This window comes from Cavia porcellus, unplaced genomic scaffold (genome assembly GCF_034190915.1).
Source record: "Cavia porcellus strain 051 isolate PalLab524CR breed Dunkin Hartley unplaced genomic scaffold, mCavPor4.1 scaffold_5, whole genome shotgun sequence".
Lineage (NCBI taxonomy): Eukaryota > Metazoa > Chordata > Mammalia > Rodentia > Caviidae > Cavia > Cavia porcellus.
Genome location: NW_026947488.1, coordinates 82,696,395 through 82,715,731, shown reverse-complemented (window position 1 = coordinate 82,715,731; position 19,337 = coordinate 82,696,395). Strand labels below are relative to the sequence as shown.

Sequence of the window (19,337 nt, the reverse complement as noted above, 5' to 3'; positions counted from 1 at the left end):
TCAGGCCAAAACTACAAGATTATCAAAAGAAAAACAATTAGCATCCTACAGAGAAGGAAAAACTGAAGCAGACGAACTTTCCTTGTGCCAAATTGTTTTGAATAAATTGGGTGAGTTTTATAAGATGCACCAGGTGAGGACACTTGCATTTTTCCTGTTCTTCTGTTTCAAAGAAGGTTTATGTTAAATAAAAACAAGAGGGGCTAAATAACAAAACAGCCAACCAAAGCATTTAGATTTTGAAGTTAATTTCAGAGAAATAAAAGGGTTACAGCAGCAATTACAGATTGCTAGGAAGAAATGCCAGGATGAGAAAAGAGAGCTCGATCTTTTGAACCTGGAAATGTTTTATGTAGCCGTCTGGGTAGCCTCTAACCAGAGGGCTGTCTGCCTGCAGGGAGGTAGTCTCAGAGTAAGGGAGAGAGATGTTCTCCTGGCAATTGTGTGACTGAGCACTCAGTCTAGCAGACATTCAGCTTATTGATCATTTGACTGGAAGACACTTTTGGCAAGTGAATGTGGCATCAGGCTGGCTGTGCCCCTCAGGCACTATCAGAAAGGGGGCAAATTGTCACAAGCAGTCTTAGCCCCATAGGAGGGCAGGTCCAGGCCTGAGCTGGAGATGAAACATTTGAGAAATGAAAATTGTAAAAGAAGACAAAGGTAGGAAAGTCGACTGGAGAAACGAGAAAAGGTAGATAGAGAGGACAGTGATAGAAAAAGGCAGGAGCCAGAGGACGAAGGAGAAAGGCTGCTTGCACACAGCTACCAGTCTCAGGCTTGGGGAAATGCGGGGGGCATGTGTGATGGCTCCCTCAAATCTGGCTTTCAGACCTTAGTTGAAGCCATCAAAATCATGAAGAAAGAATTTGTTTATAAGGAAAGTTCAGGGGAAAGCTTGTTATTATGATCTTGTGCTGTTTTAGTGGTAATAGTGGCAGTTGTGGTAAGATTTTATGTTTGTTCTTCGTTCTTAAGAATTGTGCCTGCAAGTAAAACAAGAGGGTGGAAGGTAAATTATAGCCAAAACGGAACGTGTAGGAATAAAACTGATTTCAGTATTAATGGAAAGAGATGACACAGTGGAGGGGAAGAAACAAAACCCTGACAGTATGTGGGCAGAAGGAAACGCGATGAGGAGATTATGTCACATGACACTGGTCCTAGCAAATCTGTCCTCAGAGCGGCCCCACAGTTTGGTCCAGCCTCAGTTCCATGTAAGGAACATCAAAGAAATGAGCCACAATGGAAAGTGGGGATTTGAGTTAATGTGCGATCCTAATGTGTAGCCGAGAAACAGGGCATGTAAAAATCTTTTTTAAAAATTCTGTGAAACTTAAAAAACAAGTTCTTCCTTCACAATGCATCATTCCAGAGTTCTCAGCCTGACACCTCGGAGGCATGCCAGAGCCTGACCTTACTGTCGTACAGAGTGCCCCAAGATACCGCCTAAGGGTTTAAGATACTACTCTTCACTGTGTGCAGGGCAGGAATTACAAAGAACAGGGGCCCACTCTGCTGTAGGTGGGCAGATAATGCTGTTGTAGGTCTCACCAAGCTTAAACCGGCTTCTACCATGAGCCAGATCCTGTGCCAGGGACTTCACTTAGGTTATACTTTGCAAAGTCTTTTAATATGCCTTAAGATTCTATACGCTTCATGTTAAATCATAATCATAAACCTAGTAGGCAGGAGCAAAGTAGAATTCTCTCCCTCACCCCTACTCATTTTGTAGACCTGTGGTAATTTCTGGAAAGACAATAGCATGAGCATCCAAACATAAACTCAGAGAATTTCCTTTCGTTTTCTTTCTCTAGTCTGGTTCAGGGAATCTCTGTGTTTTAGTGCAGAAGAGGGTTAGTGTCACCGTATTTCATGGGTAACTAAAAAAAAAATCAAAGGAATGTCAAATGTCACTTTTACCTATTCCTACCCAGATGAAGACTCTGCTAACCCCTGGAGTGCCCTCCTGTGTCTCTCTTCCTGTGAAAGCTGCTGTTCTCCAGAACTCCAGCCCAGTATCACTTCCCTACAAGGTCTTCCCACCCATTCTCACACATTCTCTCCCTCTTCTTGCCTCCAAAGTAGTATTCAGGGGAAAACATGGTCTTTAAAATGCTTATAGGAACTCCTACTTTTTTAGGCACGACATGTTTATACAAAGAGAAAAGTGAGTCTTTAGAGCAACTGTTGGCCCAGGTAAGTTAGTTTCTGACCATAATCAAAAACATGTGATATTCTGGTCAGCACTGCCTCCTGCCTAGGAAAAACTGATTATACTTCTACACTACCAAGGTAATTTTTAAGAATGAAAAGAGAGTTTTAATAAGAAATGTGTATATCTTTTCAATCTAGAAAAATCCACGGTTATCACTTGCACAGAAAGAAAGTCCAAACAGCATTTGTGGCAATAGTGTGGCTGCTGTGAGTCCTCTGTGTATAACAAGGCTTTGGTTTCTTGCCCCTCTTCTTACTGAAGAGGGTAAGTCTGACATGTGGTACCATTTATGTTCCATCTGTTGTTCATTACTCTGCCATTTGTCCTTCTTTAAACAGCATGTAGGGTGATGGAAGGTCTTTAAAGGTATTTCAGGAATTTGTTTATCAGCAAGAGATGTAGGTAGAAGACACCATTGTCAGAGTTGGAGACAATGAAAGGAGCCCTGGGGAGTGTGAGGCCCCAAAAGGGATGGCTCTGTGGGGTGTGCACAGAGGAGGTGGGGACTGGAGCTCTGCATGGATGGAGCAGAGCAATGGCAGCCGAAGGATCCAGGACCCTTCCCTGGGACACAGCAATGTTCAAATACAGATGCACGGCAAAGGAAACAAGCCTGTGTCAAGCTCCTGTGGCCTGGCTCCCCATTTCCGATAAGAAGGAACAGGTAGGTTCTAGTCTGGGGAAGAGGAAGGTGTAGGAGAAGCCATGAAAGGGACAGGACCCTCTCCAGCCCCAAGTGGGATGAGCAACAGTTCTTAAACAGCCCTCACTGGACCCGATGACCTCCCTCGCTGCTGAATGTTTTGGATCCCCAAATGTTCCCTGTTCCTTTTCACCATCTGTCGTAATTGAACTTTAAAGCTGCCATTTGCGTATGTTCTGAGTTTTGAAATCTTTTCAGTTTGGGTTAAAAGAAGGTGCCAAAATTCATATCTCCAGTCATTGTGAAGGCTGCTTTGTGACTGCATATGAACTCTGTTCCGTGGTCTGGATCCCACAGGATGTTACACAGAGCTATTAGACTGTAATAATTCTTCTTGGTTACTGTGCTGTGACCTGTCCCACAACATGTATTATTTATGCCTCATGTAGAGTAAGACACAACTGAATGAAACACCTTCTGAGAGGAGAGTATGTTAGGAATGGGCCTGAAACGGAGTGAGCTCTGGAGGAGGTTGCATTCAACACCGGGTAGACTCAGCGACTCTCAGGACATTATTCCACGTCTCTGAGCTTCTTTCTTCATCTATAAATGGAGCTACTCATAGGACCTGCCCCCAACTGTGTGAGAAGTAGTTCCTGGGCAATAGAAGCTTATCTGTGGTGAATAACTTCTAAGACCCACAGTGCAGACCTGAAATCCCGGATAGTATTGAGATATTCTTGTACCTGTATGTACTATGTTTATTTCAATAGATAAACGTCTATGACAAAGTTTAATGTATCAATTAGTCATAGCAAGAAGCTAAACAATAATTAGCAATAAAGTAGAAATAATTATAACAATATGCTATGATCAGATTTAAGCGAGTGTGATTTCTCTCTTCCCTTCTCACGATATCCTATTGTACTTGCCGCTTTTCTAAATTACCAGTATCACTCTGTTTTATCTAATTGGCCAGCTTCATTACTCTTGTGCTTGGGGCCTCAAATTAAAAAAAAAAAAAAAGAAAACAAACAGTGGGGTTACTTACACATAAATATTGTGATGCCACAATAATTGGTAGGATACCAGACAGCTCCTAAGTAATTGGGTGGGGAGTTGTTATGGTTTGTGACTAGATGCTCCCTCAATGCTCATGAGGGGCTTTTAAGAGGTGTTTGAATTTAGAGTTATAAATGATTCATGGTCCAGTGCTGGGATTAAGACTATGAGTGCTACATCTGTCCTAGGGGAAGGTCTGCGTACAGTGTAAGGGACAGGAAGAGACTTGTCCTCTCTGTCTTCCTCCCTTGCTTGTTACTGTTGCTTTCTTCTGCTGCCATGAATGGTCACCCCTCTGCCATATGCCATCCTGCCTTGGAGCTAGCCAATTATGGACTGAAACCTCTACAAACTGTGAGCTAAATAAACCTTTCATTCTTTTAATTTGAGTGTTGGGTATTTTGTGTCAACAATGAGAGAAAAATAACTAACATAGTAGTACATATGACATGGCCACATTTGGCCAAAAAGATGCTTCAAGTCCCAGTTGGACAGAACAGGATGGGACAAGATTTTATCACGCTATTCTGAATGGCACACAATATAAAACATAAAAATTGCTTGTTTCTGAAATTTTCCATTTAATATCTTGAGTAGCTGAAACTTCAGAAAGCAAAATTGTGGTTCAGGGAGGTACTAATGAACTGGATTTACCACATTTAATGCCTATGTTTTGAAAGTCCTTGGTAAATAGGAGCTATTAGGATTAGTACTTTATTTAAGATGGGCATTAAAGTGGGTGATTTTATTTAGCATTCCTCTGAGCTGAACCACTCAAAGTGTGCCCCCGCATACCAGTGCCCCATCTGCAAACTATGTCTTACCATAATGTCACATGGTATGACAGAACTGAGAAGGCTGAGGCAGGAAGACTGCCATGAGTTTGAAGTCAGCATGGATAATATAGAGAGTTCAAGACCAGCCTGAACTATGCAGTGAGATCTTGTGTCAAAAATTTAAAGGGGGTGGCTTAGAAATTTTGTAGTATTTTGACTGTGTTACCACATCGAAGTCTTTGATCAGTAGACATTGCATGTCTTGTTTTCGTCATTGTATTTTTCTAGTAATTTTTTTCACAACAATTCTAGTCATAAACACATGAAATTATAAAACATAAGGAGACTTTTACCACAGATAATTGGCAAACTGCTGCATTAAAACTCTGCTGCAACATAACCCAAGCAAGTCTGAGGACTCTGTCTAAATGGCCAGCATTTGATTCCTCAAACTTTCCTTTGCAGCCTGAATGAGATTTAATAATAAAGTGTGATGAGCACACATCATTTCAGCTGAGGGAGAAAGAGTCCTTTATGCTATTCATATTGACTATAAGGCCAAGGTGGGCTTTTTATTATCTTCCCTGCAAGGCTTTCTATAGGTAAGTGTGACGTGCAGGAAAACTAGGTGTGAAGTGACAGCATTTCAGTATTTATATCCTCAGCGCCATCACTGATGTGGTTTTGACCAATTCCACTCCTCTGCTTATGAATAGCCTTGTTTCTAGTTATTAAAAGTGTGGTAAGATATCTTGCTTCAGGTAAAGACTATGAAAGGGTCAAAAAAAAAAGGAAATCTTGACTATTCCCCTCTCTTCCAGTGTCACATGCAAGTGACTGACAGTGCTAACTGTTGAATCCCTTGCCAGCCCATTAACTGCTTTCCTTCCCAGTGATGAAGTCAGCCTAACAGAAGAAGGACGTGTTGGTCCCACTCCAGCTTCAGAGTGCTACGCAATGTTACCACTACATTTTCATACCCCTTGATAGTTTACAAAGTGTGCCAGCAACATGTGCCACGTCTGATGGCAACTTATGAGAATGTTCTATTAGGACTGCTGATCTCCCATACACCGAGTCAAGACACGGGAACCTTAACTAACAACTTGGGAGACATTTGAACCTGTATCCGTCCATGGCAAAACCTGAAAATATCCCTTGGCCTTGGAATTTAAAGAGGCTCTGAGAGGACTGAAGACGGCAAAGCCCTCCAAATCCAAACAGTGCTTGTACTTATGTCGCCTCTTGCTGTGGAATTCCCAAAATGCTCAGCAGCCTTGTGTGATAAATAAAACATGCCTCTTCCCTGGTCCACTTCAGCTTTTGTCCTGTTTTTTCCATGTCTGAATGATCGTGTCTTGACTTACATGTGCTGCTGATCACTCAGGGACTCTGTTGAGATGCACGTTCTGATTTCATAGACTTGGGCAGAGCCTGAGGTGCTGTGTGCCCAATAAGCTCCCAAAAGTGGGTCTGATGCTGCCGGCCCAGGGTCTTACTTTGAGCATCCAGGGTACAGGCTTTGCATATTTTTTTGTTCTTTGTCTATGTTTCATTCTCTCCCATGTTGGTTAAACGATTGAAAAGTGAGCAAATAACAACCTCTACATTGGATGGGTCACTTCATTGGACCAGGACTTAACAGTTTATCCTAGTTGCAGAAATTTCTCCCTCAATGTCTACAGTTACTTAAAGCTCATACTTAAGAGTACAAAGGTTTTTTTAAGTTGACTATTTGCGTATCTCAACTCTTGTAATGCTCACACATAGGAAGCTTTCTCCTTCTGTAACATATCTTAGGCTCCTGGAGGGGGAGGAGAGATTTTACAGTTCTCCCTGGCTCTGCTCAGGAAAAGCTTATCTTCCAATGTGGCACCTCCTACACAGGCCTCCTTCTTTCAAAGACAAATGTTCACAGTAGGCAGCTGCCATCCATGGTTTTACCACTTCGAGTCTTTCTGCCCATTCCCTACGGGATCCACTGAAAGCTTTCACCAGTATAGGCAATATCAATAATTCCATTTCTACCTGACAAAAACAAGAACTATATAGTCATAAAGAGATTTGCCACATCCCTGATAAACAGGAATCTAGAGGCATGAACCTCAGTCTTTCGTATATTAGGTCACGATCAGTCCATTCCCCCATTCTCTATCCTTTTCAGAGGCCTTTTAAAAATCTCATATATGTGAAATAAACCACGGAGGCATCCCTTTTCAGGAAATTCTATATTGCTATGGCTAAATTCTGAGTCTCATATAACTGGGCACTTGCTCGTCTCTGGTCTTGCCCACTGAGCTGGTAAGAGACAGAAGAGTACCAGGACCTAAATCACCATTGTCTTGTGCCTTAGTACTCCAGGTTAACTGCTCCAGCAGCGTAACTCATCCCAGTCCTCAAACAAAGGATAGGACTCGGGTTGAGAAATCATCTCTGCCTTTCTTATGGTGATATATCTGAAGGATAATGGTAATAGCATCCTAAGAATTTAGGACTCAATGTGGATTTGCTCCATTATGTTCTCTGACTTTTCTAACAAGCTTAGCTCTGCAGGAGTGCGTATCCTGGATGTGGGATCCTTAGCCAAGATTGTCCAACATTAACTACTATTATTTTCTTTGATTTGAGGAGCCAAAAAGAGAGGTTGCCAACTCTCACCGTTGCCAGCTTTATGGTCTCATCTCCCAGTTTGGTGAGAGCAGTAAGCTGCCCAAGGGCCAATTTGTTTCTTAGGGGAGTCCCAGTGCACGCAAGAGGGAGGTCATTAGGCCTCCCCCTGGCATCCCTAGAGGTACTTTAAAAAACTTTACTTTGGCAACAGAGACCAGAAACTGTTCAGACTGGAAATCATCTGAGGCTCCTGTAATGTGGCATATTGAGTTAAGGCCAAGTTAATATTTAGGGGATTATGGAACTCTGGCAAACATTTCTGTAAAATTACCTCTGGAGTTAAAAGTGACAAATGAAAAAGGAATAACCCCAGTGAGCCCAGCCCACTGGCCCTCACCCCACTCCCACAAACACACACACAGGATCGGCATTCTTACATTTGTGGTACATTTGCTTGTTCTAGAAGGAAAGCAAAAATTTTGTTTATTACTGGAAAATGTCATTGTCTTTGAGAAAATCCTTTCATCATTTGACATCATATTTTAAAAGCAAGAAGAAAAATGAAGGATCAGGAACTGTACACTGTAAAGTTCCTGTAACCAAGGCTTCTAGTCTGTCATTTCTTGACCTTCTAACCTATTGGGAAAAAATTTGTCCTGCCTCTCTACCCCTGAAGCCCTAGGGATGGCGGCTGGAGATGACCGGCCTAGCATGCGCAAGGCCATGGGTTTCATCCCCAGCAAAATTAACAAACAACCCAAATAACAACAAGAAAAACACCCTGGGACATGCCTAGGTAGATTGTCACCCAGTGAAAGTTCTTGGTGACTCTTCTTTGTCACCTCTGTTCCCTACAAATCTTCAGATCACGAAAACAAAGGGATACACATAGAAGAGAAAATTCTGGTGGGGAGAATTCTACTCAGTAACATTTATCAGCCTCCCATCTGGAGATCAGTTCTTTGGTGCAGATATTTTTTCATGCCTTCTTCACTCCTCTTATTTTTGCTTTTTGCTCTCTCCTCCCCACATTTCACATTGAACAAATCACAGTGTCACCCACATTTCAGATGGACAGTGCTTCACGGGCATCTGGTAGACCTCAGGAGCCAATGACAGGGCAAGCTGACCTCGGACACCTAGATGGTCTCTGCTGCCTCACAGACATTCCAGGGAGCTGGCCGTGCCCAGCACTGTGCAGATATGGAGGGAGCAGGCCAAGCATCAGTACAGGTCCCCACCTGCCAATAGCCGGGGTTCATCCTGGGAGCAACACCAGATGTGACCAGTAAAAATGAATTTCAGATAATGAACACACAACTTTTAATGTGTTTAGTTTATAATTTTATCCCCCTCTCGAGGGACATAATAAATGTTAAATATTAATAAGCATATAAACAATTGTAAGATAAATACATATATAAATCGGAATGTGTACTTACATGTATATACATTTTTATTTATGCATGTATAAATATGTACATGTGAATATCAAAATATTTTAAATATATACACAACATATTTTTAGTTTATGAAGTATACAATAATAATACTAACTACCCTTTAAAACATTTGTTGTGTACTTGAAATTCAGACTTCACCAGGTGTTTTGTATTTTGCTGGCATCCCTAGCCTGAAGGCAGAAGACCCATCCCTTTGGAGTCAGTGGGTGTCTGGGTATAACCTGTGAGTTCTCTCCTGCCTTCTCTCATCTTCTCCAGATGGTGTTAAAAAAATGAAGGAAGCATATTCCCAGCTATTAGAGCTCTGACCCATTCAAGCTTTGGCATTAGTAAACAACACCTGATAATGAGACACATACCAGGAAAGGGAACTGTGCCAGATGACATGGCTTTCTTCAGGGGTCATCGGTTTCCTCTCAGATATGGAAGTTTGATCTTCCAATTTCTGGACCACAGATGGCAAGGTTATAATGCAGTGAAAACAGTAATAGCAATAAAATTGAATGTCTGTTAACTAGGGATATTCCCTAACTGGCTAAAGCAGAATACTGCCTCACACTACTCTGTCATATGATCTTCCTAGCAGCCTGTGAGTTTAACATAGTTAATTATCTCCACTTGACAGAAAGCAAAATTAATATAGGGACTAAAACAAATACCCAGGTGCACAACTGTAATCCCAGCACTCAGAAGACTGAGGCAGGAGGATCACTGCAAGTTTGAGGCAACCTGGGCACATGGCCTGAACTACAAACCGAATCCTGTTTCAAAAAAAAAAGAGAAAAGAAAACAGAAAAACAAATTAAAACATATATACATTAGGAAAATTGTGTATGTGAATTGAACCTAAGACTCCATGTATGCTAAGCATGTATTCCTTCCTTGAGCTACATCCCCATCTCATAAATGTTTCTAAAAAATCAGAACCTAATTCAATTATGTTGGGACATTTACTATAATCATACAAAAGTTGAAGGGTTAGGGGAAAGAAAGTTCTATTATTACAAAATATTTATAACCCAGAAATTTATTAAAAATTTATGAATTCATAAGAAATTATTCCTCTAACAATTGGTATGCTTTGTGATCTTCTAAATATTATATAAGATTGTATGCATTACTATACTGCATATTGTATGTTTAGTATATGACATATATATATATTATGGTATACTATATTCTTTATAAATATTTATGTTCTAATGATCCCAGCTTTAGAAATGCCTGAAATAAAGTTCAAATATAAAGGCATCTTCTTTTTGAAATGTGAATAGGTTTCTTAGTGACTATACATGGACTAATGTGAACAGAAAATAAATAACTTCCAAAACTTCTTGCACTGAGAGAATTTATTGGATTTTTTAAAGTTAGCCTTATTAATCATCATGGTTTATAAAATATCATCCAGTGACAGCGTTGCTTTGTTTTCATTCAAATGGGTAAAAGTTCAGAGTATTAGGTAGAACATGTCTCCAGCACTCTCTTTCTGGGACAAAATCCCTGACACTCACAGTTTAAAGAAGAGGTTTATTTTGGCTCGTGGTTTCAGTTCATGGTTGGTGACTCCAAGACAGAAACAGCCTGGCAGAAGGGGATGGAGGAAGAAAAGGCGCTCAATGCATGGTGTCCAGAAAGCAGAGTGAAGGGAGAGCTGGGGAGGGAGAGGCAGCCTTCCAGGGCAGCCCTGGTGAGCCTCTCCTGACCAGGCCCCAGCTCCTAACAGCACACTCGGCTTTGAGCTCGTCAGTAAGTTAGTTCCCTGATAAGTACAGTGCTCGCGTGATCCAATGCCTTTCAAAAGTCCCACCTCTGAATGAGTGAGCCTTTAGGGGACATTTTAAATTTGAATCATAGCAGATGTCACAGCTTTCCATATGTTTGTGTGGGTAGTACCAAATACATAGGTCAGAATGGAGAAATTCTCAAGATCGGCTTTTCTTCTCTATACTCCTTGCAACCCCATGTATACTTCAGTCAAGGAGGAGACAGATAGATAACTGAATATTTGCAAAGCCATAAAAAACATAAAACTATGTAAGAAAGTGATTTAAATCTTATCAGCAAGACCTTATGAGGCAATGAACAATAGATGACCTCATCTCCTTCCCACTTGGTGTCACCAGCAGCTGTCCCTCAGCCAGACTTACTGATCACTGAAGGTCCATCACCATGGACCCTCCCTCAAGGCCAGGATGATTCTCTAGGGCAGCCAAAAAAGCCACAGTGTCCAGCTCTGTGCACTCACCTGTTCTAAAATGAGAAAACTGTAACTGAAAAAATTGTGGTTACTTGCTCTCCTGCATTGGTGTTCCCTCTGAAAAACAGGCACCTTTTTAAAAATATGTGCTGTTCTTTAACCTCTCTCAGTATTAGGCCCATTCACTCTGACCCTTAGGAAAAAATAACCATACATTTTAAACACTATTTTTCTGTAAGTTTGGGGCCCATCCTCAACATGAAGAAAAAATACCAAAGAAAGCCAAGTAAGGGCCAGGTATGGTGGTCCAACCTGTAATGCCAGCACTTTGGAGGCTGAGGCAGGAGGATCACTGCAAGTTCAAGGTCAACTTAGGCTACATAGTGAGTTCAATGCCTGCCTGAACTACATAGCTAGACCTTGTGTCAAGAAACAAAAATTGAAAGAGAGAGAGAGAGAGAGAGAGAGAGAATCAAAGCAAACCAAGCAAAGATAAACCATTGGGATTATCAAGATTAAAAACAGTTAATTTTACCTTGTTTTTATAAGAAAAATTAACAGTAACACTGCTACATTTGATAGTGGTTAAATAAAAATTGAAATAGCTCAGGATGGCTCAGGAAGACAGATAAGAGAAAAACAATGCTGTTTTCCTGTAATTGTTCATTGCTCAGTGAGGATCGCAGAGCTATTTCTACGGTTTTTCCATAGGTTTTTACTCTACCTAGGACAATGTGACCTCTAAGGGGAGCCCCAAAATTACATCACCCATGGCCCCTGTCCAAAAGAAGGTCATTTTAATGACTCACAGTGGTATATAAACTGTTCTATAAAGATTTTTAGAACTATTAATATCTTTCGTGGAAAAATGCCTTTTTCCAACATTTTAGAATTCAGAAAGATTTTGCTTGCCTTGAAGGCAAAGGGGCTGCATTGATTTCTACAAATTAACAATGCATGCATTTAGAGTCCTTATGAAATGTTCTTCTTCTATCAATTGTAATACAAAATACCAGCACATAGAAATTTTCTTTAAAATGCCTGGCATGAATTTCACATAAAAGCCATATTTTTGGAGCATTTCTAAATAAGAATATGATAGATTTCTATAAAAACTCAATTTTATTCTCTGAAATCTTCAAAAAGTATTCCTAATGTTGAACAAAAGCTGACATAAACCTCGATGTTTCTAAACTTCCAGCGGAGTAGATATAGAAGCAAAGATATAGAAGCAGATATAGAAGCAAAGATATGTATGTAGCAGATATTCAATAAATATTTGTTAAATGACTAACAAAAATTACCTAGCAAAGTTTCAGTTCTGAGTAAGAGACAGTTAAATGAATACTATGAGTCTTCCAAAGGGCATATAAGCCTATCATCTAAAGCAATCATTTCTGTTCCTTTAGGGGAAAAACTAGCACTGATATTGAACTCCCTGAGAAACTAGGAGAAGTCAACGTCACGGTAGCTAAAAATGAAGACCATGAAAAGCTTCAGGTTAAAATTCAGGCTTTTGAAGATAAAATAAATGCTGAGAGCAATACCCCTGGATCTATCAGGAGATACAGCTTAGGCCACGTTTCTAAGGAAGAAAGAAAAAACATCCGATTTAACAGGTATGAATTTTGTTTGGTTAGTTTTTTGAAATATGCACTTTGTGTTTGTAACTGGTTTTACCACTGTGCCGTTAGAGGTACTTCTTACACATATCTGTTACCTACGGCCACCTACAGTTCCATCTTTTCATAAACAAGCTATCCACATTACTCGTACCATCCAAAGACACTCACTATTTTAAGTGGGGAATAGAAATCAAAGACAACCCCATAGATTATTTTTCTAAAACACTTTTGGAACACAGGTATGCCGATATGAGAATGACTGTCAGTATCTTCTCTTGATTCCTAATTTTAAAAAATTAGAAGCAAAGATAGGGAAAGAATAAAACTATGCAAGCCACTACTTCACAGCCAGTTCTAACATGAAATCAAGTTTTTTTAAGATTTGGTTTGGAGGTGATCTAGATTTTTCAACTTTTGGTTTATTACATGACTTGCTGGTCTGTGTTTTATCAACCTCTTAACATTTGCACACTCCAGAGGAATGACCTAGTATTATTACCATCTGGTGTCTTATGCCTTTCCTTGCCAGCGAATGGTAATTTGACTTCTTTAACCTCTTTAACTTACCCTCTTTTGTGTTATAGGTCAAAAAGTTTGGCTTTGCATACTGTGCTCGCGAAGACTGGAAGTTCAGATTGCGGGGACGATGAACAGAGTGCAGGAATACCGGGCAGCGTCTCTCTGTCAGAAATAGACCCGCTCAGCCCTGGAAGTGACAAGCTACCCCTTAGGACAGACACCCACGGAGCACAACTGAGAAATTCTTCAGCCTCGCACCCGAGTATTGTACACATAGAGTCAGGAAAGGTTGAAGAAACTAGTAAAGACAACTTCCAGAGAGAAACTCCAGAGAAAACCACAAATACTGTAGAATACCAGGATAAGCTCTACTTGCATCTAAAGGAAAACCTCAGTAAAGTGAAGGCCTACGCCATGGAACTCATGAAGAAGATCCCGATTCCTGATCAGTGCACCATTGAAGGTAAGTGCTTCCAACCCCCCGAACTTGAGAAAGCTCAGATGTCACTGAAAAACAAGAACGAAGCCCATAAGTGAGAAAGTACCATATCCTTTTATAGGTCTTTTGCAAGAGAGAACTTGAAAACAGTTTCCATTATTTTAGTCTTCCTTTAGTATATTTAATTAACTTGCTATTTCCTATTGAGCCTACTTAGATGTGTCTAAATCCACTGGCTGTCTGATTTTTGCAAAGCTTCATGACACATTTTCGGTTTCATGTCTCTAATGTTTATAAAAATCCTGGAGAGAAATCTACGGTTTTGCAGCAGGCTCTGGGGTGGGGGTCCTGCCGGTGACATTTGTACCCATGTAATCTCACAGGAAAGCCACCACAGACCTAAGCACCAGCTCCAACAGATTAGTCTTTCACTCAGCTACTTGTATCCCAAGTACTGTGCCCTAAAGCACTCAAGAGTTAGACAGAATATTGTTTGTTTTCTGTTATTTGGTTCTGAATACCCTGTGATACTTTCATTCTCTTGAATGGTTTTATACTATTTTGTTATGTTTGATACTATTGCATATGAAGCTATGCTCAACTATTTCAAAGAAAGAGACATTATGGTAGTTACTGTTATCTCGGGTTTTCTTGTGGTGAAATATTGTGTTACTTAAATTGTTCTGTTCTGGGGCTAGGGATTTAGCTCAGTGGCATAAACACCTGCCTGGCAAGCTTGAGGTCATGAGTCATGAGTTCGATCCTTGATACTGCAAAAAAAAAAAAAAAATTGTTCTGCTCTGATCTGTTTTGTTATATCCTCTTTTGTCTTAATCTCTTTAAAATTTAAAAAGACACAGAAGACACAATTCTCCTCGAGATTAGAGCACAGAAAGAAAACTGTAACACCTGTCAGGAGGTCAGGAGCCAGTGAGAGTGTGAGCCAGGCAGAAAGAAGGGCAGGGTCAAAAGGAGAATGCTAGAGACCAGACCTCCGCAGGACTACAGGTTAAGGTAGGACCGACCAACAAATAAGCATCAACCATGCAGAGCACAGAGTAAATTTTTAAGTAATGACACGATCAGTGCCAGTGCCTTTCAAGACATACTCAACTCTTAGGAATAATTAATAATTAAGGAAAAGGGAAATAATTAATGTGAGTCTACTCACAGTTTTGAGATGTCATTCATCATAAATCTTTTCCGTTTTTTACTTGTTTGCTTAGCTTTTCCCATTTTCAAATCTATCTATCTATCCATCTGAGACAGGGTAAGTAGCTAAGTAGCCCAGTCTGGCTTTGAACTCACTAAATAGTGCAGGGTGATCTCAAACTCACAACAGCACTCCTGCCACAGCCTCCCAAACACTGGGATTTCAGGCATATGCACTACATTGTTTTAATTTTTGAAACTACTATTTACTTTGATTATTAAATTTCCCAGTTCACTTTTATATTTTGCACAACAGTAGGTGACATTCTGATTGGACATACCATCTTCTCAGATGCTACAACCTCACAGAAAAGGTCAGACATGTCAGTCTCCAGAAAGAAATACAGCTGAAGGACAGGGGTCCAAATCAAACTCACCAGCCTGCCGACTCCCAGGTTAGGTGCTAGAAGGGTCCTATTTCCCAGACTCCCCTTCCCGTTCCTTTTCACACCTCAGATCAGAAGTATATTGGTGAGCTAACCCAGGGGAAGGGGCTCAAGCCTTGAGGAAGAGCATATCCGTGCAGAATCTGACACTTGCAAAGTGTTTGCAATAATTGGAATAGTCTTCTTAAACTTTTTAAAAGTAGCAACAATAAAAGTAATATTGCTCCATATCCAGATTTAAATTTTAGATAATGATGATTTAGACAATTCCTGGAGCATAAGAATATCTAAAAGCAATAAACCTCAATCAAAGTAAGCTTTTTACAGTTGTATGTTTTGCTATATATCTAATATGCAGGCTGGAGAATTTAATGTAAGGGGGCTGAAATCGATTTCCCAGTTTGACCAGTTGGAGAGAATCTAAAGCAGGAAATCTAAAGATACATTTTCCATTACTAGAAATGTGTGTGTGTGTGTGTGTGTGTGTGTGTGTGTATGTTTCAGTTTTGCCTGAAATATGAAAGTTTTGCTATACAATCAGTTTTAATTTTGTCGAAATGCAGAGGAAATCCTGCAGAATTACATCCAACACCTAATTATCAAAAATACGTACTTCTTATTGCCTTGAATTATTTGAGGAGTTAAAATTACTTAGAGACAAAATTACTTAAATGACTTGGGGTTTTTTTTCCAGAATATTGCATGAATCCATCATCTTTACTTTTAAAAAAAAAGTATTTTCTTTTGATAGTGATATTTTCTATCAGGGATGACCTGGAACTGAGTGCATATTTTTTAAGCTGACATGTTGGAATTCATTCATACTTCTTCAATTTCCTGGGAAATTCTTTGCATAGGGATATGTGTGAGGGATGAGAGATTTATATGACTCATTGTTAATTTATTCACGAAAAAGGACCCCAACTGATTGCAGGGGAGTGCAGTTATTATTTCAGATTGTGTATAAATTCAGTGAATGCCAGCAGTCATCTGGCTGTTGCTTGCTGTCATAAGATCACTCAGAACAATATTACATTTTTTTCCTTAAGAACTTATTGAAGAAAGATTCGAACTTAGAAATTGTGTTATATTGAGTATATTGTGCATTATTGGTATAAAAGAAATATATTTGATCTCTCAGTGAATTATGCAATTGAGAAACAAAGAGAACAAAAAACCCACTTCTGCAATATTTAAAGTTTAAAAGACAAACAGCCAGGAGGAAACAACAGACAAGGAAAGTTTTGGATTGACATTACTGTAAGAACATGAAGAAACAACCTTTAAAAAATTCCTTTAGCATTAGGTTTATTTTTTTGAGAGACTTTTATTCAACTTTTTGGACCTACAAAACATCGGTTTCATATACTACCTAATGCTTCAGTAACAAGTGGTGTCAGAGGAATTGGAACCTTACCAGTTATGGAATAGCAAAATTTTGTATCAGGTGAATCAAGGTCACAAATAACATTCTTAACCCACCCAGCCATCTATTATTGCCTGGTATTGATCATGTCAGGATAGGCAAAGGAGTGCAAATCTATCATCATATCTGGAAAAGTATCAAACCCAACATCTTACTGAAGTTGAGTCAGAAGTGTCATTTCGGTATGAATAACCTGTTATTGCCAGGTCAGTACCTCATTCCTGAGTTCTACCTTTCTGGTTAGGAATTACCAACCCCTGAAAGTTACATATTCATAAGCAGAGTGATGGTTAATGTCACTTATATTTATACACAAAAGTCAAGTTCATCTGCCAAGGGGCATTTTAAAAACTTGAGTCATTGCTATTCATTCATATGAACAAAAATGAATAGAGGTTTTTAAAAGATACTAAAGTAAATCTTTGAAAATCTGGCCCATCTCTGGAATTGTATAAAAGATGATATAAAAACTTCTAAAAGCCCATCAATGTTACTTTAGTTTGCTTTGAAGTATATCTTGATTGGGTGAAAATACTTCCCATCTGTACAGCATATCAAGAAGCCTCACTTGCAGAAAGCTTAATTTTTAAGCTAGTGAGTCGGACCTTTCTCTGATCCACCCATATGAATTGAGTTTTCTTCAAATAAGATATAACACACGGTAAACATCAGGAAGTGTTTCCATTTGTATTTACAAATGAAGCTCCCTTCTTAAAGTTTTGTGCATAGTTAAATCTGTCATCAGTATTGGGGTGACCAAGCAGCAGGGCCAGTGCTGTTTCCTACACCCTTCTGGTTCAGTCTTGGAGCACGATGACAATGGTCATGAATTTAATGGTACTGGGGGAAGTTCTCAAAACATTTTAAATAGATTAGCTTAGTTGCAGGATTAAGACAATTTCTCCATGAAGAAAATTATATTTAGAAGTAGAGAAGAATTTGAAAAGTTTTCAAAATAGAATTTGAGAATGTAAAAGAAAAATAAGAAAATGTTGCTTTCCCAGGTGTCTCACTCCATTGAGATGATGCACCAGGCCCTTTTTGAAGAACACTTCTCAGGGAACATTTTTCTATAGATGTTTTTCTTGGTGCTTTGGAATTTCTGTTTTTCCAGAGATTGAATTTCAGCTGAGAAAGCAGACATCATGGGAGCTGAGCTTTCCTCTTTACTGCCACACATTTTCTGGTTCCAGTCGTCTGCTGTAGAAACACCCAAAGGCTATGGTTAGAGAAAGGCATACAGACTCTTTTGATAAGGTCCTCTCCAAAACTGATGTGCTAAGATAGTATCAGACTGCTGCCCTTGCATGTTCGTAGGCAAGAGTAGAAACAAGATTCAGATGTATGACCACAAACACTGGTGAAGGTGTCACCCAATTAATCCACAGCTTAACACATCACAAAGTCCCAACAGAGAGTGGATGACAGATAATCTTATTACTCATTAATATTATTTTTAAGAACTCCTCCATAAAATTAAAAAAGAAAGTTAAGATTCACTTGAACAAATAAGTGAAGAAAATGTCCCTTACAACGTTTGCCTCATCTTCAGTTACTGATATTTATTGACAGGCGAGATGAATTCGCCTAACCAGGAAAGAGCACAAAATAAAGTTTGTGTGCATATAGATACTCTTAGGTTATTTCGTGAGAAGATCTGAAAGGGATAGTCTACTTGTAAATGAAATAAGTCATCCAAAACCTTGAAGTGGTCAGTTCCTCTAATACAGTGTTCACTATATGCCTCTAATAGATTTTTAGGGAACCTTACTAACAAATAATCAGAAGCTAGAGTAAATGAATCAAAAATGCACAGGACTGCATTTCAATGTATCTCACACTCAGGGCAGCCTCATTAAAAAAAGAGAAGGAGATGTTGCTGTAGTATATTTCAAAGCAGTAGTTTGCTGTGGTATATTTCATATTCGTAAATATATTTGTCTAAATGTATTGTATTTACAATAAAAAGTTATGCTCATATCTGCAGTCAGTAACTTTAACCTTTTTTAGGGAAGCTCATGTTCAGAGATTATTAGTCATCAGTTATTGTTGTTTGGGATTGTCTGCTCTAAGGATATGAAATGATCCTAAGCACTGAGGGTCTCCCTCAGAAAAGCTCACTCCAGTCCAATTTGCCACATGCCAGATTTCAGTAAGGGGAATGCTGCATTTTCCATTTCCTTTCATTATGACATGGGCTATAGATGCCCTTGGATATCATCAAATCTCACTGAAAAACAGTAAATAGAAAATCTGTATTTTTGAATTCTGATACAGAAGACCTGGTATCCAAGAAACCGAAAGGAGATTCTATGACTGAGTAAAAGGTTTTAATAAAACAGAGGAAAGGGGGGGGGGAGAGAAAAGAATAGGTAATTTCTTACCATTTGCATCAAACATCAGCTGATAGAGGATTTTTTTTAATGCTTTTTCAAAAATGTAGCCAGTCACATAGTTGGCAGCCAAGGGCTGGGGTATCTGATCATTTGGCAGGTGTGTATGTGTGCTGCAGTCAGAAAGATGTATATTCGTAGGCAGCAGCTGACTCTGCCCAGAGGTGACAGGCTGGAGTCACGTGTAGGTGACCTGCACGCGGTGAACAAAAGGGAGCTAAGCAAAGGAGAGTGAATTCCTGGGTCTGCATTTTGCCCTGGCCATTTTAGGGACAGATGAAAGATTATTAAACACTGCTTTTCTTATAAAACAGTCAACAAACTTTTAAAAATAAATTGTTTAAAGGTACATTGTACAGAAATAACCA

At 39.5% G+C, this 19,337-nt stretch overlaps 1 protein-coding gene across 7 annotated transcripts in view; it reads left to right on the top strand.

The window, feature by feature from the left end:
• The window catches only part of Veph1 (ventricular zone expressed PH domain containing 1), a 236,848-nt gene that overhangs the window by 125,265 nt on the left and 92,246 nt on the right, over positions 1-19,337 (top strand). For all 7 annotated transcript variants that reach the window (XM_063249249.1, XM_063249247.1, XM_063249245.1 and 4 more), the window contains 2 exons: positions 12,379-12,588; positions 13,179-13,576. In XM_063249249.1, coding sequence (XP_063105319.1) covers positions 12,379-12,588; positions 13,179-13,576 — 608 coding nt within the window. The remainder of the gene's footprint in view (positions 1-12,378; positions 12,589-13,178; positions 13,577-19,337) is intronic.